The 27085-nt window shown below is 41.9% G+C and overlaps 2 protein-coding genes across 2 annotated transcripts in view; both read left to right on the top strand.

Annotated features, from left to right (window-relative positions):
- Positions 1-22074, top strand: part of LOC126561322 (uncharacterized) — a 46833-nt gene extending 24759 nt beyond the window's left edge. Inside the window, exons 4-13 of the mRNA XM_050217397.1 lie at positions 616-751; positions 1904-2047; positions 2154-2354; positions 5510-5578; positions 7710-7819; positions 8259-8473; positions 11575-11713; positions 16167-16272; positions 17885-18044; positions 20056-22074. Coding sequence (XP_050073354.1) covers positions 616-751; positions 1904-2047; positions 2154-2354; positions 5510-5578; positions 7710-7819; positions 8259-8473; positions 11575-11713; positions 16167-16272; positions 17885-18044; positions 20056-22061 — 3286 coding nt within the window. The 3' untranslated portion in view covers positions 22062-22074. The remainder of the gene's footprint in view (positions 1-615; positions 752-1903; positions 2048-2153; positions 2355-5509; positions 5579-7709; positions 7820-8258; positions 8474-11574; positions 11714-16166; positions 16273-17884; positions 18045-20055) is intronic.
- The window catches only part of LOC126561019 (chymotrypsin-2-like), a 260072-nt gene that overhangs the window by 140372 nt on the left and 92615 nt on the right, over positions 1-27085 (top strand). The gene's annotated exons all lie outside the window — the stretch shown is intronic.

Below are 27085 nucleotides of genomic sequence, written 5' to 3'. Positions count from 1 at the left end.
GTTGTCAGGAGTCATTTGGCAAATTTGCAAATCGCACCAGCCCTTGGCTTGGTTGGGAAATAGAAATTGGAGATGGTGTGGGCAGTTCAACGCGAGGTGTGCCGGGCATTGCAAGATGGATTAGCTTGATGGTGTAAAACTGCTGGGAAAGATTATCATCAAAAGCTGTTCTTGCAAGGACATTAGAGTAAGGATACATGAATTCGGGCAGATCCGAACGAGATAACATATTTATGCCGGGGATGGGTTTTGTTTTCCCTTTCTGACCGTTCTTTCGTAGTGAGGGCAGGCTATCCAACTACGTGGTATTAACGGGCTTAATAAGCCAATCCATGGCTGGCATCACCTAGTAGGTTCGCTGACCCAAGAAGAAGAAGAAGAAGAAGAAGAAGAAAAAGAAGAAAGGCTTTTAGTCATGAGACTCTTGATTCGCAAAATTGAAATTTATTACAAATACACCGTTTCGTTGAACTCGTCCACCCATAGCCGTTCTAAGGAGATAATGGCCATCAACTAGGGCCACTGTATGCTGGTAGCGGCTAGTCATAAACCGCAAACCGCTCACCACCAGGAGTACCATTTGCTCATGCAACCATTTCCACTTATTCCTCACAGAGGCACATCTGGCATCGATATCGATTTAAGGCGCGTCGACATTGATCAGTGTCCGCAGAAGAACTCCCCATCTGGGGCACCCCAGCCACTGAACATTTTCGCCGGCACGGACAAATGCAAACAGCGGACGACGGAGGTAAGTTCCTTTTTCGCCAAAGTGCGCCTGTTTGTTTAGTACATTTTCCAGCACTTCTTTTCGATTCCTTTCGCTTAGTTACACTGCTCTATGGTACTTTTGTAGACTTTGTGTAATAAAATTTTCAAACACCGTCCCCGTTCACATTCGACCTCCGTCTAGATACAAATAAAAGGAAAGGGATGGGGCGTCTTTTTTTTTATTTTGCTATAATTTTGTATCCAAATATTCGCTCACAACAATCATGCTCTATCTTACCTCAACACGGTCAAACTAACCCCATGTGCGAACGTGAAAATCACGTTAAAATGGTGTTTCAATGGGATGGATGTGGAAGGGCAATAAAGGCAATATACCAACAACAACAAAAAAAACAACGATTTCTTCCTTTTCAAACATCACCCTTGTACAAAAGAACGCCAAAGCTCTGTTGCGTAAGCGTTGTTACGAACAACGCGTAAGCGTTGTTCGTAAGCAAGAAAAAGCTTCTTCGTTCTTTATTCTTGAGTCTGTATTTATATTCGTCCACAACTGTAGACATTTGTTCCGGTGCACACAGACGTGCGAATCATGTAAGCAAACAACGCAAAGAAGCAAAAAAAAATCCCACCATACGTAAATACCGTTCCACAGAGGGCAAGAGGGCTCTCGGTTGAGTTATGGCGTCCCATTAAAGCTGGCCGATGTGGATACACCTCTCAGCGCTTGGGAACTTAGTTTGAGCTTTTTTTGTTGTTTTTCTTTCATTTTAATTCTTACTGGGTCGTTTTCTCGCGAATGGATAGAAGCACACGAGGGAAAATAGAACTTGAAGGCGATAAATTTTCATTGCTTTCATTAGTTTTAATTAATTTAATGCTGTTTCAATGTTGTGTTGGTATAGGGCTTTTTCGCGGCACTTTAAAAGTAACTTTTTTTCCCCGTAAAACGTAAAACCTTGTAACCGCTAGCATTCGCTGCATTTCCACGAATTTAGAGCCTTTTCGATTGTACATCGTTTGTTTATGTATTATTTTTAGACTTTATTAGAGGCCGTTGGTAAAACCGTTTTTGCTTTAAATTTTTTTTGACGCTCTTAGTATTTGTTTTCCGAAACAAAAAAGCCTTATTTTTATACATAAACTCATCTTTTCTCTGTCCCTTTTTTTACAGTGCACGCCGATTCCCGGGCTCGGGTTTCGTCGCGGTTCCTATCGGTGCATCTGCCGGAAGGGATACTATTTTCCCGACACGACGATCGAGCAGAAGTACTTCAACGGCAGCACGTTGGAGGAAGAGTACGAAAAACTAATGCTGGTACGAGTCGCATCACACAAGCCAATGATTGACAGAAAGCTTTCGTGGGTGGGTGTGTTACTCATAACAATTTTTTGCTGTTATTTTCCCTTTTCTACACTGTCAGAACGAGTACAGCACCTACAGCATCGCGAACTCGTACGAGTGTTTACCGTGCGCCGAAGGGTGTGACTTCTGCGAGGATGCATCGCCGTGCGTGGCCGCACTGAACTGGCCGATGCGTACGTCCATCCTGGTGCTGGCCTGTGCCGTCATCGGGTTGCTACCACCGGCGGCTGTGTTTACCTTCAAGTATCAGCAAGTAAAGGTGAGGAACGCAACGACAACGAAGCGGAAGGTTTGCATTTAGAATGCTTGTTTATTTTTCATTTCGTTACCGATGGCCGGGCTGGGTGCCGTACGTGGGATGAAAAAATATCCTGGCTTAGCGTGGCCGTTGTAGCATGAGTTTAATAATTTTAATTTAAAACAAGTTTTATCGAGGGCTCCGTCAGAAAAAGCAACATGTTTGCTTTGGTTGAATGAAACACACTTTTAATCAATTAATTGCAGGCAGCATAACAAAACTAGTGGCAACGTGTTGGTTAAAAGTTATTATTTGACCGATTGTAGTATTGACCAAATAGATTATTGACAGCGTTTTCCATAACCCATAACATGTTAGGCTTTTCACAAACTTTCAACCTCCTAGTTTTTAACAAATTATTAAACGATGCGATACATGCGTCTGCATGTATGTAAGAAAAATTTTGCAAGTTCGTTGTTTACAAGTTTTGTTGCTTGAAGGAATTTCATGCCTTGCTTAATAATAAATTATGGGTCGTGATGTAAGGAAGGAGTTTGGTGAAAAGGCAGTCCAGGCTAGGCAGTCTAAAGAATCTAGATGAGAATCTTCCTTATTGGATCGTTGGAGACGTCGTGGCCTTACCTTGGGTGGGGGGACATTCAATGCTCATCGGAAGTGCAAGTCGACCAGGTGACTTTGGACATTCAGAAGGCCCTTACGGACATGTTAGAGGTTTGAAGCCTTACCTTGGGTAGAAGGACACTCAAACCTGTAGAAAGAATTGAACGCAAGGTTTAGCTTGTGGTACCTTCTCTCTAAACAGTTCCTCTAGACAGCTCACTGTGACTGAGATGTCAACTTTATTTATACTCAATTCTTACAATAGTTTTTGCTCGCTTTTAGCAACCGAAAAATGTTCCTTCGTGGTTTTTCTTGTTCGTTATTGCATTTTGCTCAAGCGTGTTTACGTACGCCCAAAATGTAATCGATAGCTGCCTCTTGTGTTGTGTCCTTATTGTTGTACTGATCTGAATCTGCTTAAAATGTGCAGGACATTATTCGTCAATTATTCTATCTGATTGTTATGATTCGATATGCATAAAGTTATTTATTTTGCTTACCACTGTTTGCACTCGCGCACCGGTCGATGTTTGTCGCACAGGTTGTTGAGAGGTCACTTGAGTTTAATGAATTGTCTGTCTGAAATTATGGTATGAAGAATTGTTTGTTTCCCTGAGGTAAATAAATGTCTGTGTTAATAAAATATTGTTAAGATGTAGAACAAGCATGCTACAGGGTTTAAATAGATGAAAATAAGAAAAAAGACTAATGATTTAAGTTTTTGAATTCAAATCACACAACATCTTTTTTGCTCATCTGGTCGAGTTTTTGTAGTTCCTAAAAACAGATGCTGTTTCGAAAAAAACTGTAATTTGATTGGAAAACTATTTTATACCCTTGGGATGCAATAAAAATATGTGTAAACCACCCAGAAACCTAGAGACAAGACCAGAAATGTAATGAAAAGCAATAACAAAAATTCCTGGATATTCTGGATGATACATCAAGTGATAGAAATTTTATATACTATTATATTAAAAAAAAAACAACCAACTGGGCTTTCATTCTCCAAAGGGCATGTTGGCACGAATGTCATCAAGAGTTTCACATTGCTGTTCTGTTAACAAACATCGTTCTAGTTATCAATTCCCTATGTTTTCCTTCACGTAGCACAATTCTGATTAACTCCTACACTTCTTGCGCGTTCCATGCACCGATCGACAATGATAATGCTTCACAACACAACGTGGTGCTAAGCCAGTGTCGCGTACAGTTGGTTTTCCATCATTCAATTTGCACTGAAATTGCTCTGACAACAGTACGCACAATGCAGTCCTGTGTAGGTTGGATATGATTATTTTTTCCACCGCAAACAAACAAGCAGCAACAAAAAAACGAAAAGACAAACATAAAACAAACCCATCTACATATGTTCACACCACGGGATGTGGTCAAACCAATGAATTGTCGTGCTGTGCCGGGAGCACGGATTCAACTCATCGAACGTTGCGGTTCGAGCTGCACCGGACGGATGCTGCGTATTCGTACGTATGGGTGCTGCAGCACCTGACAATCACAATGAAGGATATCCTCACGCATAACGCGGAAATGTAAATTACTTTTTTTTTGTGTCCTCACACTATACATTACCAGATCGTGCTGACTTTTTTTTTGTTGAAGCTCTACCAACCGACAACGCTGCATAATTAAATCACAAACGATCTTTATGCGTGCCGATGCAACCGATGAAGCAAGTCAGCAGTTTGGGTTTTGGCTTTGTTTTTTTCGCCCATACTGTTTTCCATTACATCACTCACGAATCACGCCATGCCGAACGACGCTTCATTAATTTATTTTGCAGTGCAAATATGTTTTTGTAGCAGAGGTGCAGAAGATCATACTGCCCTCATCGGGTAGGTGCGTGGTGTCAGTGACTGATTGGATGGTTTAAAAATGTAACAAGATTGCGGTGCTGTCATGAGCAACGGTGCGAGAGTATAATTGAACCACTTGAAAGTGTCAATAACCCCCAGTTAGGGATTAAAGGTGAGAGCTTTAAAATTTGTTAAAGCTTTTACTGTTCCATTTACTCTAAAAATATACGGTTTTTATGGTTTTATATCTAAAAAACTACCGTACTGGCTTTTTTTTGACATTGTTTTCTGACGGTTACCGTAAGCTACAAGCCTTTAAATCTACGCAAACCTCATAATAAAATAAATATGAATGAAAAAAACTGTCTCTGGAATTCTGGGCATCTGTCCAACGCTGCGATAAGCGGTAAAAATCCTGCACATGAAGGCTGCTCCATGCTTTTCTTTGATGATGTACCGTTTTTTACGAGGTTTTTCTTCTCGTTTTGCATGAGCATCGTCTACTTCTCACTATTACGAGCTTTGTCTCTTTCTCTCCCTCTTATCAGCGAGTGGAAATTCAATTCATACAATTATTTGCTCGGACTTTGCACCAAATTAAATTGCGCCAGTTTTTGATAGGGCTTTTTTCCTGTTTTCGCTGGGGTAACCTAGTTCGGCTAACTGCCAGCTAAAAAAAAAAGGAAAACCAAAAAACACTTTAACACTATTTTTTTTCCTTTTTGCCACTTTCCATTACAGGTTGTGCGGGCGGCAAGTCCAGCGCTGCTACGTGTAATTGCATTGGGTGCATTTTGCATTTATTGTACGGTAAGTATTCGCATCCAGTGTGCCAATTTTATTTTCTTTCTTTTTCATTTGCTCCCTCTCAGACGGGGGCTGCTGCCACACAAAACACAAGCCTGATGTTACCCACATACACATACTCAAATATCCATTGAATGTTTCCTGTTTTTGATGTTTTTATTTTCGCTAATTGCTTCATTTCACACGCTTCCACCTCGTTTTCATGGTTCAGTACGGAGAAAAAAATGGCAAAGGGTCAGGCAACCCTTTCCAAAGGAATACATACATTAATCTTTCGTTTCATTACATTACAAATGGCGTACTCGCTTTTTTTGTTTAAATGGTTTCCCATTTTCTCGACCACGCTTTGCCTCTTTTTTGGCTACCGTCCGCTTTCGGTATTCGCTTGTGTTTCGAGCGGTACCATTTGAAATAAGATATCTTTATTTAATTCCATTTCGAATGAATGTTTTTTTTCCCAGCTCATCCTCGTTTTGAGGGTGCGAAACATTTTTCAACGTTCGGCAGGTTTCGATTTTACCTTCTGCTACGAAAAGAAAATAATCATTTAACTTCGATGGCAGCTATTAATTTGCAATTAAAGTGTAATGCAAAAATGTTTAAGCTGATTTTAATAGCGAATGTTTTTGCTTCCCAAAATAATTTGAAGCCTGAAATAATATAAATAACCCTGCTGTAGCTTCTCAGCTATTAAATAGATTTGCAAATATTCACTTTTTATATCATAACTCGCTTTTTAAGACAATAAGGCGACTGCTGCCTCACATAATAATTGATAAATAATTTTTAAAAAATCGATAATTAAAATCGACAGTACAATAAATGCTGTCCAATAAATACTGAAATAAATAAATTGCTTTTTGAGTCTTTTTGATTTTGAGGCTTTTTGAATCAGAATCAAATCCATTCAATCAATTCATTTAAAGTTAATCATTAATAACATAAGCAATACGACCTGGCCGTCCTTTATGAGTAAAAAAAAAATCATTAATAACATGAGAGTGTAGCCATGATAAACTACTGATGGCATAATAGCTTATTCTTCTTGACAAAACGACATTCTAGGCCATATATTGATGGTGTTACGATTGATAACACTTTTAAATAAACAAAAAATATAGCCTTTAATGGATGATATGTTTATGAAATTTAGAGTTGGTTAAAGTAACCCCTACTTATTAACATTTTTTATTGCCAAGTTTTTAACGAACACTAATTTTGAGTTGGTCTCAGCAAGAATGAATTTGTCCATAAAATCTGATTCTAGTTGGCAGCAAAATCTCTCGCGCATGGAAATGCATCAGACTAACTATTTTTTAAAACACAAATTTGTCCGCTCATTCGGAAGCACAATCTGTATCCTCGACAACTTCTCCGACGATCCGAGGACGCGACAATGTCCAGACACTAAGCTACCGTCCATCTCTCATCGCCATAAACAATTCAGCGTAAATCAATGCTCGCTGCACATAGTTTCCAACAGTCAGCGTACCCTCTTGGTGATAATGTTGTACCACAGAATCACGCAGTAGCGTTGTCGTATCTGCCCGTTCGTGTGCGGCTCTGCGGCATAAACATAATTTCCTTCAATTCGCTTTCGTTTCATCCACCACAAAATGATGGAAAAGTGGGCGAAGCGAATAGGGAAAAGCGAATTTAAAAACTACCATCGACCCACCCATGACGTTTTGTGAGCTTTGCTGTTATGTCTGTTGTTGCCTCACACCGCGGTACACAAGGCGTAAGACCGTCAACAGCAAGGTTCGCACCGATACGTAGTACAGCAGACGAAAAGCAAAAACAAAATCTAATTTTAACTTCATTCGAACGCCGACAGAATCACTAATTACGTTCATTTACATAACTAACTGCTGTGCAAATGGAATTCTCGAAAAGAGTAGCGTGAGAGAGGTCTGACACGGCAAAGTAAGAAACAAGCAGTTTTAGAAAAACAGCGATTCTATTTAAGAAAACAGCCCAGCCTTTTCTACACCTTTACGTGTTGTGTTTTTGATTTAAAGATAAGCAATCTTAATTTTTCCTTTCCGTCTCGATTTTCTCTTTACATGAACAACAAATGAAAACAACCATGGTACGGGATTTATTCGCGGAAATGGTAAACGACATTCGGCAGTCGGTTGTGATGTATCCGCCACCATCGCTCTACTCCTGCACCGCCCGCATTTGGTTGCGGGAAATTGGCTTTTCCCTAACTTACGGAGCATTGATGCTGAAAACCTGGCGGTAAGTACTCCATTTCGGACGGTAGGCTGCTTCGCAAACACTTTATTCTACTGGCCAAATCACAATTAACTTACTTTCGAGTGTGTAGCTATGGTAGCTGTGCATAGCAACTGGCCGCGACACAATCACAACCTCCACAACTGGCCTTGTATTTAATCCTCCAGGAAAACACATAGAAAGTAAATAATACGTTCCAATGCGATGGTTGCCGTCCCTTAGAAAAAGAATCCCTTAACCCAAAGCTAGAGAAGGAAAAGCATCAAACCTCAAGGATTTGTTGATGATTGTAAAAAAGAAGAAATCAAATCCTAACAAAAAATAAATTGTCTTAACAAGTAAACATTCTAAAGAAAAAAAAACGGAAAGGTTGAACATGGCAGATTTTGTTATAATTTTCTTTCTTTGTCTCTATTTCTTGTTCACTCTTTACTCTCCGCAGAATATCGGTAATTTTTCGCGTCCGTTCGGCGAAAGCGGTCAAAATTACCGATGCGTACCTGCTGAAACGGTTGGGCGTGCTGTGCGGTTTCGTTGGGATTGCGCTCCTGGTCCGGACGTTGGTTGCGCCGCCGGTAGTGATCGTTGGCCGAACTGCGGACAACTTGAAGGCGTTCCTGTGCAAAACGGACTGGTGGGATCATACCTTCACGTCGAGTAAGTATCCTGCCGTGAAGATATTGTTAAGCGGGGGAAGACAACAGCAACAAAAAAAAAACCCCAAGCAGAGCAAGTCAACTTAACGGTTGAGGGATTAATTAAAATGTTCTGGCCCGTTTAATTGGCTTCAAGCCGATGGAAGTGTTAGCAGTGGGTATCCAGGGTTTTGTTTTTTACTCCGTTACATTAGTTGCTGCTGCCGGATGCATGCTTAAGTAGGTCATTTGCGGATTTGTGAAGCAAAAAAAAACAGATGCTCATAATTAAGAAGCAAAAGATAGGATTAATTTGAAGGGTGCGAATGAGCATGAAGTGTTTTCCGTTTTTTGCACTCTCAATTATTATAAGTGGATAATAATGACTGATTGGGATTCCAGTCGTGTTTGTTATCGTATCCTACAATTATAATATTGGCAAAATTAAGTGTTTTTTGTGTCTTTAAGGCCGGTTGTATAGATATTAACACTGGTCCCTTACACACCAACTACATTTTTTTAATTAGTCGACGTTTCTGCCAATTTTGACGCATAAATTTAAACATTCAAAAGGATGTTCATTTCTATGAAATTATTTAATGATGCGTCATGGACAATTCCACATTGACCAGTGATTATGACTGATACGATGGAGGGCGTGTTTTGGTATAACATTTTCATAAAACAGGTAAACTTCAATAGCAAATAGAATACAATTTAACTTCTATTCCATAATACAATAAGCCAAAAGCGGTATGCCAATAGGCCAATAGAACAGAATAGAGCCCGACTCGAAAGCAGAGTATCAGTTGACGACGAACATCTCGAGGTGGTAGAGGAGTTCTGCTACCTTGGTACGATCGTAGCTTTGAACAACAACGTCCGAAGGCGCATTGTAAAGCGACCCATCCGGCACGAGGCGTAGAGGAGCACAGCGAGCTCGTTGGCTGGATCAAGTGGAATCTAACCTGTCGCAGATCGGATGCAGCGGTGGATGGAGTACTATAGCCCTAAATCGAGCTTCCTGGAAACTGATTGGAGACCTGGCCATGTCAACGGGACGTGCACAATCCTGAGCAGACCAAGAAGAAGAAAAATAAGCCAAAAATATCGATAATAGTTTCATAAGTAACAATCTGATTCTACAAGGTTGCAACGCAACAGTTTTTATCATCTTGTTCTCTTTGATGGGTTGATTCAAAAAGGTTATAAGCAACTATCAAGCAAAATTTCTTCTATCAAAGATAAAGTTCATCGTTTTAACTTGTCGTGGCACAGTTGCAAGCGTCGAAAACCTAGAAGTTCTCGTGTTAATTAAGCAATATTAGCCAAAACCTTATTTGTTTTATGTTAATTCTTTAATCCTCTTCAAGTTCCATCATCCGTTGTATCTATCAGTTTTCTCTGCAACGGTGATACATCATGGAAAAAAGCTTCACAAATTCCTTAAAATGATATCCTCAAAATTCACTTATACCAAAAAATTGTTCTTACGTAAATTAAAAGCAAAGTATCTTCACCCAAAAGAACATGTTTTTCTTTTCATCTGCAAAGTGTAGCCATTTTTCTCCGCTGCCCACTGCCACTGTATAATTTGAAAACACAGCTATTAACACTAGCCATTACCGAGCCATGCAAGCAAACCGACTACATAAATCTTCACACCTAGGCAGGATATTTATTGGCCTTACCTGGCGTGTGTACGCCGCTAGACTCCTTCGGTTCTGTGACACACTTTGTAAAAGTGATCATTATTTTTCCGCCACTTGTTTTCGCTTTTACTGCCGTTCAAAAACGAATTGCTCCAAAACAGCAACACAAACCATTGCTTCTGTTAGTGCTACTACTACTTCTACTTATCTTACAGCAGCTCAGCAAGAAAAAAGGAAGGAATTCTTTCGAAAGCAGCATGTTACGGCTTGAATTACTGGCACGTGTAGCAGAAAGCCACCATGCACTGCCTGTTCTGTTCTTTATCCACTTGTTCATAGCGTGTAAAAGTTGCGCTTACGTTATTGAACTTTCCCGGTCTGGCAGGCGCACATATTGTCAAACACGGGGCTGCATATTGCACGCGGCGCTGGCTTGCAAGCCCTGCTGTAAATCTGTCGGCAGGCAAGCGCTCACAGTACGACACACACCTGTACGGCACGACGCGACGCGCAATGAAAAAGCTATCCCGTCGTTGAAAGGGGTCTTTGGAAATAGAGTAGCGAGTCTAGCAGAAAGCAAGCACAAAAAAAAATTAAACTGAATAACATAAAGCAGCAAAGCTTCTTCAAGGATCGAGTTCAGCTTTCATAAATTGTATCAAAGTTTCGAAGAAACAATCTGCAGTAGAATCTGTTTGAAACTTGCAGCAGCAGAAAAAGAAAACAGTTTTTGAAAGTTTATTTCAACTCGCTTCACTACACTATCTTTAGGGGTGAATCTCTATGCAGGTTTTCAAACAGGTTGAAGAGATTTATACGCTAGCCAACCTCGTTCCGATTCATGCTTTCATAAAACAACAAAGAATGTGTGCTTTTTTGTGTAAAATACGGGTTTTTTTTACTTCTTGTACTTTGTTTTGTTTATTAAATTGTAACGTGTATATTTTATCAAATATATACACACAAACCCACACACCAGTCCGGAAAAGGAATGTGTTTACGCTACAGAACCCGGAGGTAAAGCGGTACCGGTCTGCACAGTTACTCGGTACTGCATCCATGTCCGCATCATAAAGCATACTCTGCACTTTGTTGTAAATTGTATATTATACGTCCGTGAAGCAGCAGCAACAAAAAAAAAAGGAAACCCGAACTAACGCTAACTTTCTATCTCCTTTTCCTTTTCACGCTATCTTTTCCTCCCCTGGAAACATACATGCACACACACACACACACACACACACACACACACACACACACACACACACACACACACACACACACACACACACACACACACACACACACACACACACACACACACACACACACACACACACACACACACACGACGCGTGTTTACTTCCGGATGCTACGATGTACGTTCGGGTCCTTTGGAAAACATGACCACAAAAACCATCATCATCCCGCTAAACTACCAACAATGTCTGTCCGTTGGGCGTGCGTGCAGTGGAGGTTCTGTTTTTGGCCTGGGGCGTACGGCTCTGCATCATGGTGCGGAAGGCACCGTCCGAGTTCAACGAAAGCCGCTTCATATCGATGGCGATCTACAACGAATTTCTACTGACCTGCTTCCTGAATGTGTCAATGTGAGTATCGTCCTTAATGAATGTTTGTTTCGCCGCTGTGGTTCCGCTCTCCCGGCAGATGATGCATGTGTTTTTTGTGCTGAGTTTCACTACTGTTTGACTAAAGCCTTTTTTCTGGTTGGTTTTGGTTTTATTGTTTATTTATTTATTACTTTTTTATTATTTTTACAATGGTTTTTGATGAGGTTCCGATAAAGGGTGTACAAAAAGCTGAAAAAAGGCTGTAAATGAAACAGTGCTTTGAGGATAAATAATAAAAAATGTAAAATAAATACAAGGATAGTCAAATGAAATAAACAAACCGAATACAAAACAAACTCTAAAACTAAAATATGAAACAGTTCAACAAAAAATAGAAATATCAATATTAACCAATCAAAAGGCAAAGCGATCCAGCCCTAACATTCATGAATAGAATTTTCTGCCCAGCAAAACGGGCTGGTCGATCTACAAAAATATAAAAAAGTATAATTTTCTGCTCGAAATACATTTACTCTTACTAATGAAGAACATCCGGATTTATTTAACCAAAAGAACACACATTTACTGATACTGCATAAGAATGATCTACCACAGGAAAAATACAATCCGCCCACTGCCGTACAGACAAATAATACCCACGTACAGTAAAAACACCACCCTCAGGGTATCTCGATTGAATATTAATTTGCGGACATCGGGTCATTCCGTGCCATGTGTTCCTTCCTTCGCAGCAGATCACACATGCACGCACACAGTTGACCAATTTGGATGAATAAATTAAACTGCTTCCTACTGCATCTTTTTTTTTTTTCACTTCCTACCATAACAAGACATAATCGCAAATGAAACGATTTTGTGAAGATTAATTATACATTCTGTGTTTCCAGTTCGGGAAACATCGCCTGGCCATCCCGGATGTGGGTGGGCTCCATAATCGATACTGCGCTCGTCATAGACTGACTGCAAAAGTATGGTTGTTCATCGGTCGGAAGCAAATGAATATTTTAATATGGAAATTATTATCCTTAAACACCTCACTTGTCATTGAGCCCGCTTGACTGTGGGGAGAAGGTTTTTGTTTTTTTTTTCATGCGCTTTGACTTTCGATGTTCCGGAGTCATTCCTTGTGTGTGTATGTAGTACAACTTGTTACTGACTAAATGGTTCATTTTCACTCTGTTCATAAAGTGTCTGGATGAGCAGAACGATGTTCGACGTACTCGAAACTCCATTTCCTGCTTCAACCTCCCATATATTCATCGCTTTTCTTTGCCATCGAATGATATCCCGTACTGCAGTGCACGGGAAACAGATTGCTACAAATGAAACTGTACACCAGAACTGGTAAAGTCATTTGTCTGCGCTCGTTCGTTCCTACCCATCCTCAGCCCACCGAGCAGCACGTTCTTTAATGCATTCCGAAGTTAGATTTGAATATTGTCGGTGCTTAACTTGTAGTTGGTATGGATCACCGTCCCGTCCAGCTCGTGGGTAGACCAATAGAAAATCCATCATCACATGATCGAAAACGTTGGATGTAGATTTTGTTTTAAAGCATTGATCTTTTTGTTATCAGCCATCAGCCTCGTCGTCGTCGACTCGTCGAGAACACACACACTCGTAAACTTATCGATTGCGGCACGTGTTGGATTTATGGATTGGAAAACTGTGCTGGTATGGTGCTGCACCTCCCCCATCGATCCATCCTTTGCATGATGGATTTTTAATGTTCATTCTTGACCACCGCGACCATGCGCTTTTCCGCTCTCCATCTCCATCCAGACGATCCCACCGGGATACTTATCTCTTCGTCCCCGGGACTTTTTTTTTCGACTACTGCCCATTTCACGGAAGCATCCTGCCAATATGCAAATAAGCGCCATCATTGATATTCAAGGCAAGCAAGTATTTATGGCTCAGGAGAAAATAACTGTTTCTACTGCTTTGGCCTTCTATACCGTCATTCATCTCTTTTAAGGTTAACCAGACGGGAGGTATGAAGCGAGTGAAATTTTCGGGTCATCAGCAAGCATTTATTTATTTATTTTTTTTTTATTACGTAAAACCGCTGTAAAGGTCTTGTCTATTGTACGATAGTTGTTGTGCATTGAGTGTATATATATTTTCAATTAATACTTAATCTGGCTATATACAAATTGGATCTAACTTTGATTGATACGTTTCTGTTTCATGGTTTGATACCCTTCTATTCCAAATAACTCACGGCATTTTAAACTAAGAATGAGATTGATCTTCATTCAGTTTGCATACAAACTGTCAAAAATAATGTTTAACTTGCTATGAAGTAACCGCAAAGTGCTCCAGTAAATCATCTCCTATGTGCTAAAAGCTTGCTTTGAACTCATTATAAAATGCTTCTTCAAAATAGAATGTATCTTGTCGGAACCAGCCCATCGCCATATCATCCACTAGGATGCAGCTTCGCCGAGCTGATCAGAAGAAACCGCATGACCGACTATTATCAGTCTACTCGAGAAAAGGTTCATGCATCACCGGGTTTGACGTAAGACGACCGCACTGGTACCACCACAACCAGCACTCCACACAATCCATCTTTTAACGCAACCAAACCCGCAGGAATGGCGACCGGGTTGCCTTCTTCATGGCCGGTCCAAAATAAATAGATTTCATTTTCTGGTCATGTCCCGCTTCCAAGGACTGCTCTGTTTCTTGAACATTTCACCTCTTGAAGCCTGCTAGCTTTTGCTACTGTTTTCCTTAACGAAACGTGGAAAGGATGATGTAGCGGTAGTGGAGGAAAGCAAACAAAAAAAAAACAACAAAAATAGAGGAACGTAAAAACACTCAAATGCCCACTCATCCGCAGGATGAGATGAAATACTGTTCCACACTAAATGGAAAGACGGAAAATGTACCATGTCTGTATCCACTGACTGAAGAAGAAAAAAAAAACAAAACGATCCCAAAAAGCATCAGTAAAAAATCAGCTGGCTGCAGCAACAGAAAGAAACAAAGCATGGTGTAAAATAAATCAAGCTCGCAGTCCCAAGGACTCCCCCTGGGCGGGGCGAGATGGTCCGAAGTGTGACAAGAGAAAAGCGAACCACAAGAAACGGAAGAAACACGGAATCACCACGGATAATAAATCGCTCTTTCCCTGCCGCCTTGTTTTTTCTTCTTCCGCCTGCTGGCAGATATAGTGGAACAAGTCACAAGAGCTGACGGGTGTCTAACACGACCACATCATCTCATTCGGCGGTCAAATGTGGTCGTTTTTTTTTTAAGCGTATTAAGACGTTTGTTCTTACGCCTCGAACCATCAAATGATAGGCGAAGGTCGCAAGACCTCCTGTGACATAAACTATGCAAAACACGACTGTTGACTGTTGATTCTTTTCACTGCATGGAGCACAAGATTGTCCTAGGTTGTCACTGAGGGAGCTGTGAAGATGGCGGGAAAAAAACTTCCTGGCACACTTCCCGGTGGAATCAAACGATGTCACTTTTCACAGCACACTTTCCAACGGCTCTAGCCGAGATAATGCCCCCAATAGCAGAAACCAGAGCAGGATTACAAATTGCAAAAGATTACTACAAAAATAAAGGAAAAATAATAACACAAGATGTTCTTAAATGATAGGAACGTGGGACAGAAAAGACATACACAGCACGTTGGGCAAATCTTTCAACTAGAGAAGTACTTCCTCACGATTGCGTTCGATGAAAAATTATTGTGTGGATAATATCATTTAGTAATAATTACGGTATCTGGGCTGACAAATATTGATTAAATAATTATTTAAAACTATTTTTATGCGTACGAAATAATAATAAACCATTTATTTATTATTTAAAATAATATTAGTACAAGTAACATACATAGAGCAGACCCAGAGCAGATTTAACTTCTAAATAAGAATAAGAAAATTTTGCTTTAGAGTAGCATAAAATATTCATTCTATTTCTCTAGCTTTAGCATCAGACAACAGTTCATAGCCGCCATTTTCACCATGGAGCATACGCTTCATCCCACACTTCCTTTGTCTTCACGACGTAGGACAAAAACTATCATTTATTTAGAAGATATTTAGACGAACGTTATCCTTGCTGTGAAGAGCGAGGATTTTCCCTTTTTTATATCCTCATTCTCCAGACGATAGTGTTGATGGTCATTATAGTGAACTTGACGATTCTTCAGCAGAACGCAACTATTTTGCCCGAAGTGCTAACCATTTTAACTCTTCTTCTAGCTATGTCTTAAGTTTTCTTTTTATCTTTCTTTCTAAACTGATGCAGTTTTTTTTTGCAGCACACTACCGTGTCGGTATATGTAGACAAATCTTTCTTTCTTTACTTTCTCCTCGGTTTATCACAAACAAAAAGCTTCCTCGTTTTTCAACCAACAATCTGCAAAATTGCTTCCATTGGGGGCTGGCTCATTTCTTTACACTGCTCTACTTATCACGTTCTCTCTTTTCTCTCGTTTTAGGTTGTTCCTGCAGTCGCCGGCTAATCCCGATTTATTGTACATCATATTTTTCTGTCACACGCAGCTCACGGTCACGCTACTGTTGGCTTTGATTTTTGGCAGCAAGGTAAAACAAAAGACACACCCGTTCCCCTCCCGAAACGATCGCCTCCCCCGCCTCCCCTGCTGTTTCCCCCGTCAGTTTTATGAGTTTCGTAATCTCGTGGTCCCCGTTTTGCTTTCGTTTACCGGCACTGATCCATGCTTTCCACTTCTCATTTTGTCGAGAGTGCTTGATTGCTTTTCTTTGCACGTGTAAGTGGTACCTTTCGGTAGCCGGTACCGGGCCCCCGAAAAAAAAAGTGGAAAACGAATGTATCCGTTCGTTAAGACAAACAATCGTTAGCCGCTTGCTTCCTTGCTTTTCCCCTCATGTGTCCCAAGTCTCTGTCAAAGGGCTCTTACGGGCTATTGCTCTTGAAACCCGAAAACAAAACCAACCAAAAACCAGCAAAGAGGATCCCACAAAGAAACCAGCCAGCCACAAGCACACGTTCTTTGGGTCGTTTTGTGTCGATCGCACTTGTGCGATGAAAGCCGGTGTAGGTGAAGAAAAGCGACCGCTTAAAATTCAACCAATCTTATTTTGCTTTTTTTTCGGATCGCTTTTTGTTTTTGCTGTATGTATGTTTTGAGCATTTCTATCCAACTCCATCCAAGCGACGAAATCGTGTTGCCACAGTCGTGGCTGGGAGACCCTGGGACAGTATCGAAAGGAAAAACAAAACTAAAGGAAAAAAGGGATAATGAACCACTTCTACGATAGCGATCCGGTAAATAAAACCCATCGCTCTAAATGAAAAGTACACACGACGAAGTTTGTCGCCACTTTGCGCCTCCAGCCACCGCAGATAAGGACACGATTTTTTTCCCCCTTTTTCTTAGTTTCGTTTTGGGGTTGCCCTTGGTTACCACCTTCCGTGTGTCCGTCAAGTGCGGTTGGGCAATTTCCAGGAAGTATTTTATTAAACTTAAATCATCAACAATCATCCGTTTGACGATGCTTTCTGACGACAATTCGAGACAGCTTTCCTTAGAAATCCCGTGAGTTGGGAAACGAGCAGAGACGAAATTATCTTCTCCCAGGATTAGTCGACGGAAAGTTGTTTGCATTACGATTGTGAAATAGCTCGAGTTGAATAATTTGATGTCAATAGTCTGAGCGAAAATGGCGCCCTGAAGTGTGTGCACTCTTTGCGTTCTAATTTTATAGCTTGCTAAACATTGCCGAATGTCACTGTACTCCCCGCAGGGGAAGCATCTACATAAGCTGCAACGTTCACAGTAACAGCTTTATCGATAGCTTTTTCTCGATAAATCCTTGCTCACCTTTCACCCCAGACACTGTAAGTCTTTTCTTATAACAACTTTCTCCGGTTATCGGTTAGTGCTTTTTGGTAAGCTGTACACCTACGATGGAGCACTTTCCGGGATGAAACCATTCATCCGTAGCCCAACAAGACTCTCGACATAGGGCATCACAAATGCTCTAGGTCTCTTCAAGCAAACCAAATCTGTCAAATTCGATTTCGTGTAAATATCGCTCCTCAATTGCTGCTTCCATCGAACTCGCAAAGCATTTGTCCTCGCTGGTCACCCCCTTATCTCAACACCAATCACTTCGGTATGTCGCTCATGATTACTCAACCTCTTTACCCCGCTCTAATCTCTCGTCGCAGGTGTACCTAGTGTTCCGGGGCGGTGGCAAACATCAGGACGATCCGACCGGGCTCGGTATCAAACCATCCGGTGCCAAATTTATTAGCCGCTCGCACGGACGAACATTCGCAAACGCTAGCAGCGTCACGACGTCTACCGCTCAGCTTGGAGCGAACATGGGTCAGTATAAATCTGTTTGTGTTTGTGTCGTTAGTAGTTTTGTGTTCCTGCGTTTTTCCCCCATTCTTTTTCAGAGTTCAAAAGCAGAATTTATCGAATAAAACGTTCAACATACGGGCCAAATGTCAAAGCAAACTCACGCCGTTTGATGTCTAATCTTGCAAAAGGATATTTATCTAGAATTAAAACGAACAACTAAGATCGTACTACCTGTAATAGGAGTCATTGCGAGCGTGCCCAAAAAAAAAAGAGCATACACGTCTCTTCTTAGAACATGAAAAGTGCGTTTTTTCTCGTAAAGATGCATTCGGAAAACTGCAACCCTAACTATCTACAGTTACGGTGTTGTTAGTACAGCTTTCCTGCCACACGGGTAACCCCGTTCTTTGCCACATGCAGCCCGAGTGTTAAAAATGACAGAACAGAACCTTTTACATCTCATGTCCGGCCTCTCGACGCTAACCCAGAATACCAGATTGTTTTCGTTTCATTAAATTCAATTTGGAAAACTGTTTGACATCTCGGCCTCGATAGAAGGGAGGGACGATAGGTGATAGCTTGACCGGGGGTGTTCCGGAAAGAGAAAATACCCAATGCAGTTGAAAACTCGACGCTCCCATTTGTCAAGGAGCGCTACGGGCGAGATGCTTGTACCCAGGTTTTTGAACAAAACGAACTAGATAAAGAGTTGTTCGGATGTAGAAAGTGAAAGGGGACAGCATGTGAGCATTGGTCGATGGAATGGTTGAAAATCGGAAAACCAAATTGCGTCCTTTTGCGTCGTTTTGCACATCGAACGATGCAATGAGAGCACTTTTCCCTTTCACATATTTGTACGCCCGAGCAAATTTTTTTTTCTTTCTTCTCGTTTTCTGGTTGCTGTTGTCCTCTCGTTCACTCTGTTATACACTGAAGTGTAACCCGGACTCCAGATTCGGACAACTGCAGGCACCACTTGATAGCTTTGGCAGTGCAAATAACGGACCAAACCAATTACATACAAGCTTGAGGCAAATTTCGATAAATCACTTTTCGGCAAAAGATTGTTGCACACTGTGCACAGTGTGTACGGAACAAAGGAATAGAGTCGACCCGCTCCCCCACACCCCCATACCCTGGAATTATCCCGGCGATTGCCTTGATGCCAAGGAGAAATTATACTTTGACCCGGTTTCTATCTTTCCTGGCAGTGATCAAGTGCCCTTTTACACATAGCCATCGATATGGAGCCTGCCGCTCTCTTTCCCACAACCTCCTGCATCTTCTTCACAGATGCCAATGATGAATGCAGTAATGGTACGGGAATGGGCACTGGAATTGGACCACCTCTAAGACACATCCTTTGGAAATGAATTATCGTTATCACATTCTGCACTATGCTGGTTTATGGCTTGGGAGATGTGAACGTTGGAGGGCCTGAATGATCGATCAGCCATTTTCATTATCGTTGGGCACATGATACCGAGTGGGTGACGCTTTTGTGCCATAGTGTACGACATATAAACGATGAAGATGGAGTTGGTGATGCGAATATGAGCTTGTGCTGAAATTGATTAGCACGTATGAAAAATAGCATCGTTTATTCAGTGGAAGTAGCGTGAATTATTTGTATGTGGTAAATTTTATCCAAACAAACAAGATTTCGTCTTCCCAATTTGTGATTATTACATTCCCCATGAAGATATATTCAGATGAATCACTGATCGCTTATTTTGGCTGTAGCTATCTGTACCTGATTACACAAAAACAAGCATTGATAATCATCAAGTAACGATCAAAGTTATCATAGGTGGGTTTAACTTAATATCCTATCTGTTCTCTCCAGTTAAATGGATGCTGCAGATCCAAATCTTTTCTGATTCAACATTACATTACCCATATCAAAGCAATTCAATCAACTTCACCTTTTTAGCACATCCTTATGGTTAGATGAATAGATAAGATTGTTGTTTAGTCTCCCTTCTTCCCACTGTATCAAATTTCATAGACATTTTTCTCCCAAAATTTCCAGCCAATGAAGGCCGTCTTACGGAAACGGAAGCACTGGAAGAGCTCAAACTTCTCTACACCCAACTTCAACGACTGTACGAACGGATCCCCCAACGTGGTGCCGCAATCCTGACCGTCGCAAGTCTGATGGAAGCTTGCCGTACCACCTCGCTTCGTCCGCCGCCTGCCATCGGTGCACCGAGCCCACTGAAAGCCATCCAGAGCGCCGGTATGACGGGTGCATCCGATGGCTTATCGATGGCATCGGGTGCGACGGGTGTTTCGGCCGCTACTCCAACTGCTATCGTACGGTTGGACAAGAGCACCAACACCAACACGACGGCAACGATCCCGAACGGGTCGGTGACGACTGCATCCGGAAATGGATCGATCGGTCCAATGCCTCCGCAGACACGCATCACCATCACGGACGAGGTGGAGAGCGCACAAGAAGTGCAACGAGAACGCCACAAACAGGAGGCTCGCTCAATCGACGGCAGTGTCTTCCGGCTGGACCACCAGCAGCTGCAGTGCATGTGCAGTGGTACGGGTGACGAGGAACTGTACGCCGGTCGGGATGGGTTGTCACGTTCGATGGAGTTGGAGGGGGTCGGGGGACGGAATAATAATTGCTGCTGCAGTTGCAGCTGCTGCTCCACCACCCGAACCGCCAACAATCGACAGCGGCAGCAGCAACAGCAACATCGGCGTAATGATAGTGTGATAAATAATTCCACCAGTGCCGTGCAGCTGACTAGTGCAGGCGGTGCGGTTAATTGTAATTGTAAGATAAGTGGAGTGAACGACAAATCCGGTCCCGGTTCCGTGAGTACTGTTACCGGTCGCCGGAAACCGGACGCGGACGGTGTGGTGATGGGTGGTGCGGTCCCATTGCATAAAGCCAAACAACACACCTCCGAGCTGGTGCTGAACTGTCAGTTTGTTGTCGGTGGCAGTGAGGGTGGTACGGGTGGTGGTGGGAGTGGTGAGTTGGGGTATGATGAACCAAACACCGCCAACAGTGCGCTCGGGGAACACCGGAAGCAGCAACAGAACTCACAGCATCGTCATCTCCCATCGCATCCTCAACAGCATCATCATCAGCGTGCCTCTAGCACCAGCGAGTGTGGTGAGTTCAGCACAAAAGCTTTCGAATCTTGTGATAATCTGCTACATCAGCACCACCACTACCAGCAACAGCATCATCCACAACACCAACAGGCCGCACAGCAACCGTATCAGCAGCGACACAAGCAAACGTTCAGTGCCGGTGATAGTGTAGATAATCAGGCCACACAAACGGTGCCGCCCGTGGAACGATCGTCGGTCGGTAGTGGGGTGGCCGGTACCCTAGCCCAGCTAACACCCGCCACCGACGAGGCCACGATCCGGTCGGTGAATTTAGAAAAGTTTAACAAATTGTACGCCAACAACAGCAGTAGGATAGATAGCTTGAAAGAGCACTTTCTCATGCGGAACGCACTCACGACCGCGCTGCAGAATCTCGAAATTGAAAATCGGTCACGAAGTGCGGTGAATCATGGGCGCATCCGACCAACGACGCGGCAGGCCGACAGTGACGACGAGTGTGCCGAAAGCGCGGCCGGCACCACGGAACCACGCGATGCACTCACGGTAAACCGTGGCAGGGTGACGGAACCCACGGTGGTCAGTAGTCCGGGAGTGGATGAAGCAATCAATAGTAAATGCAATAGTAGCAGTAGCAGTAGTAACAGTAGCTGTAACAGTAGTAGAAGCAGTGTTAGTAATAAGCGTGTCAACAACAAGAACAGCAGCAACAGAAGCAGTCGAAACAGTAACAGTACGAACAATAGTGCCAACACGCCGGAAACGTCCGGTGCCGGTGAGGGTGCCGGCGGAGAGGCCGGTAGCGGAGCGAGCGGGAGTGCCGAGGTGGGTAGCTCTAGTGGTGGGGGAGGAAGTGGAAAGAAGAAGAAATCGCCCGATAAGCGTCTCGTTATCGATTTGAATGATCGTTCCAAGTACACCGAAGAGGTGTCGGTATGAGTTTGCTAGAAATTGATCGTAGGAAAATGTAAATGATGCAACACGTACAGACGACCATGGTGTAGCGTATCTATTTCGTTCGAATAGATGTGCGGAAACACTCGAACACGCACACACAAACAGAAAAACACTCAAAGTACGAAACACACACTACGAAACAGAACAAACTAAAACAACACAATCAAACCACTTTAGGTCGAATCGATATAGAATTGTATCGCTAACAGCAACACACCATGAGGACAGTTTTTTTTTCTCTTTTTTCTCTATTTTCTGTTTTACTCACGTTTCGTGGCATCGTGTGGGAAATTTTCCCTCGTTTCTTTTTCTTGATCCCCATTTCCTTCTAGAGTGGGCAGATTGGAGCATGATATCGGTTGCGATAAAAGTCGCAAACTGTCGGTAAACCTGTCATCAAGCATGGTTGTGTGTCATTTTCGTCTCTCTGTTTTATATCCCGTACATGTCGAGTTCAATGTGGTACGATTAGTGGCGATTTCTCGGTACTGTTTTTGCACATTGGATATAAAATATAAAGCAGATCGTGTGTGGCTTCATCTTTCACTTTCAGTTTTTCTGTTGGTTTATGATGTGTCTTTGTGTTATTATTTCGAAATTTTTATGTTTAAACTCGATGGAGGCGCCCAGTAGCTTTGGTACAGCGATGGAAACGGTTTACGATGGTGTTTTTGGGATCGACAATTTACCTTTTTTTCATTTGTTTTGCTGACAGCTTATCTGTACTCAAATCATTCTTTATGTCCGGTAAATTCTTATACGATCCAATGTCAAATGAATCGTGATTATGTCCCTGATAACATCAACGAATTAAAGTTCCGTGCTCTACCCCAATGACTTTGCTTTCGTACAGCAACATCATTCCCTCACCTTCCCTAGAAGCTCCACTCCTTTGCATAATTAAAACAAACAATGCACTGTTGTGTCATATTTCTCACGCACTCTCGTTCCCATTTTATCGACAACAGGCTTATCAGTGGTAATCATCCCCTATCACCGCTTGGTCCAGGTCGTAAAATCAATTTATGAACGGTACAGTGCAGCGCAACACGTACCCAACGATACTTTTTCACTCGATTTTATCACCATCCCCCACCAGCAGCAACGGCGTCGAAAAGCTGTTTCGTATTGGCATACAATTGTTTCGACATTTGTTTTCTGCCACCGGCGCACGCACCCCTCCCGGTCATCCCGGTTCCCACAATGTATTACATTATTTCCAATTTCCTTTACGTGCGCACTCTCCGCTCATAAACGTGCTCCCGTGGGTAAAGGGCAGGAGACACCAGCTACCCGGCCTGAGATATGACACCCTTGTTGTCATTTCGAAATGTCACCCCGGGAGGAGAGGGAATCGTACGATTGTATGACGCACTCCATTATTTGGAATATTTATGAAATCAAAGAATCTTCATTCCGTGCGCAAGCAATCGCTTCTTAATGCTTTCATACCCTCTAGCCAACAGAAGCCTAATAAAAGCAATGGTTTTATTAGACCTCTCTTTCTTTTATTGTGCTGATTCAAGTGCACAAACAATATGATACTGGAGCACTTTACACGGGGGTTGAAAGTTATCATTGATACAACGAACATGATTGCTCAAAATTTGAAGCTCTTTAAACAAACACAAAGTCCTCGTGTTTAAAGCGCTGCAACAACGTGTTGTTTAATCAAATTTCTACAAATCCACATGAAATCAACATATTTTTCCTTCATATAAATTTTATTGTGCAGGGAGCGTGAACATTGACATGTACGTTTCAGGTTGACTTTCTTTTGCGCTGACCTCCGTAACCCCTCGAGGGCACTAGACTGTAAACATTGTGCTGTGCTGTGCCTACATGCTTCCACATTGCAACCGCAGTTTTACCCCCTAAGGAGAAAAGGTTAAGAATGTGTTTGATCTTGGGTTGAATGTGTAAGCCAATGCGATACGATATAGGAACGACGTTGCTGATAAAGCCTGTGATGATGTACCGGTGGAAAATGTAGTATACACGCAATAAACAGATCATCTGTGCTTTCTTCGGTCGCAGAGGAAAGTCCTCGGAATGATAATATTGCAAAACATTCTCCTTGCGGGGTTTGTTCCACGCTGCGTGGGATACCGCATCGTGCTCTTCCATCTGCTCATTCAAATCAATGGAGACGCCTAGTCCTTTGCTGGGCGATAGTGGAGGCGCCTGGTAGCTCTTGAAATCCAATGTTTTGTTAAGTACCATTTTCAACTATAACCTTTTTGCCATAGTATCACGTGGAGGACACATTTTCCATAGCAACAGGACCGTACTCCTCATGCACTAGAAAAACACACACGACCCTCCAAACCGAAACGCATTGTTCGACAAACAAAGGAGCCAAAAAAAAAACGAACCGGCTGAAGTACCTGTTGAAAAGATTAACCGTACCAAGAACATTACCAAAACCCACATAAATATCCATGCACGTTTCGATTTCATCCAATGGAGGCACGATATGGAAGCATCAAATACTCATCCATCAATATTTTCAAACGACAAAAGGGCATAATCAGGGCCCAATGAGATTTACGCACGAAATATCATCATTCACTTATGGCGATGTTTACCTTCGATACTTGTTATCTATCTGCCCATTTGTATTCGTATGTGACTTTTATTTTGGGGAAAAAGAATACATTCCAGAGTTTTACCGCATGCAAACTGCTCATCTACATATTCGATAAGTTATTGCTTGATGATTTGTCAATACCCATCCCATGTGTGTAGGTTTTATTTATTGTGTTACATTGTTGAAGCGAAATGTAAATAAACAGTTCGGTTGATAGCGATGGGCAGGATTGAATATGCAACAATTATGCTTAAGTGTGCAGCGATGAGTGACTGAATGATTTATATATCAGAAAACTTCTTTTATCGTAAATTTTGTAGACAATTTTGTTTTTCTGTCCACATGGTGTCCTTTAATAGACCAAAAACAGTTTATTGATCCATTCTGCACCTCGGATTCGTTCAGTTTTTTACCACACTTACAAACACAACGAAACGTTACACGTCAAACACATTCTACTCCGTTGCAACACAAAGACTGTTCCTTTTTTCAATCCTTCCAGAAAAAAGCACATCAAATGCTCCACCGAATCAAACCCTCGGTCTTAAAATAGGTAAGTGACTGAAACTCTTTTTCGAGCAACTTACGACATGCTGTCTTATAAAGTTATCACCTCCCAGCTTCCCAAGGCAGGCGTTATAGTATTTATGAAGATGCAAAGACAAATACGTTCTCTAAGAGAGCCCCTTAGGAAACGTTAACGTAGCGTAGCTTGTGGAGAGAAGATGGAAGATGATAGCCATTTCTCGCCAATGGACAGTTTGATTCGTGTGGACACAATTTGAGTGATATTGTTCTACTAGCTTGCACCATACAGATTGATCGCTAGTTAGCATTCCATTACAAATTTGCTATGTTTTTAATCAAACATATCTCTAAACTTTACTAGCGTGTAGGTTAGATTTATTGCAACGCCTGTACAAACAAATACTACAGATCGCTTCTTATCGTTACGAATACTTATCGAGATTTATTGAGCGGAGAGCAGATAGCAGATTCTGTATCATCTGGTTGCTATATTTGTAAGCAAGCGATAAATCAGCATGGTTGTACAAGTTGTACAAAATCTGTACAGAACAGAAACGTTGTTAAATTTTTGGCTCTTTGTTCTTACATCCACCGCAACCCGAGTGGCACCGTTCGATCCACCCAACCAGTTAGATCAAGCACTATTTTTGAAACAGACGCGTTTGTTCGTATTTTACTACCGTTTTAAAATAGCAAAGCGAAACGAGATGTATAAAGCAGATATAAATCCGAACAAGCAAACATTGGTTGTGGTTTTGTAGACGGTTTGTGTTTTGTTAACGTTACCCATTCCCGACGTAAATTTGTTAATCAAAGGTCGTGTTATTGTTCCGTTTTGCTTAGATAAACAGAGAAAAGGCCAATGCATTATGCTAGACTAAGGAGCAACGGATTCAAATCAAAACTCGTACACAGCGCCCCCAACAAGGGGCATACGGCCGTCTAGGTGTAGATTGGAAATTCGTTTAAGGTAGACGTAAGCAACCTGCGGTGCGAACCTACCCACTTACAAATTCGTATCCCAACGCAACGCCGCAACATGAAGCATTGACAGTGAGATAGTGTACTAAGGGAAGAGATTTATACGTAATGTTACTTCGAACGCTAGCGCATAACGCTGGCACAGCAGCGAGCTCGTAAGCAATCTACATCAATCTGTACAGTTTAACCCCTTCATCCATTCCGAGCGAACTATAAAGTGGGAGACAAAACGAGTCTCGGAATGAGCTCGTGTTTTGTACAGCGAAAACAAAATAGTCAACACACACAAAAGATTATTTAAAATCCAGCATAATGATGCTACTATGGAAAACAGATGCTAATAAGTATGATGTATATTATATCGAACAGATTAGGGGCTTAGGAGGCTAAGCCCGAAACGACGCGCCGTATGTGCTAACCGACAGAAGGAACAAAAGATTAGCGATTACGATTATCTTAACTGCTACTGTTAAAATTGTAACGGAAACTAAGGTCCAGCATTAGTGGAAAGGGAGAAAGTTTCCATTCCGTTCACGAGCGGATGTGACGATGGCGTGAAGCTAAAACATTCAATAAAAATCAAATTTTATCAGTCTATAAGAAAACGAATGCTGCTTTGGCTCATTTTGCTGCTTTGATTTTTGTTCCCTTTTTATGAGCATAAGTTATTTTAAGGACAGAAAACTTGAGAAAATCTTGTATAAATGATCTTGGTAATGTCAATTAGGGTCTTCATAACTAATTTCCATAATAGCCATTTCTCTAATGTGATAAACTATGTATCAGCATGAATAAGCGATTAAACCATTCTCTGAAACGAGCTTTGCTCGACAATCGGATCGAATAGTTTTGATTTATTTTATGATTTATCCTAGTAATTCTTTTCCACTTGTAGCCATTTCTTGTC

Source organism: Anopheles maculipalpis, chromosome 3RL (assembly GCF_943734695.1).
Source record: "Anopheles maculipalpis chromosome 3RL, idAnoMacuDA_375_x, whole genome shotgun sequence".
Taxonomy (NCBI): domain Eukaryota; kingdom Metazoa; phylum Arthropoda; class Insecta; order Diptera; family Culicidae; genus Anopheles; species Anopheles maculipalpis.
The sequence above is the reverse complement of the archived record's forward strand: the minus strand, read 5'-3'. Positions and strand labels throughout refer to the sequence as shown.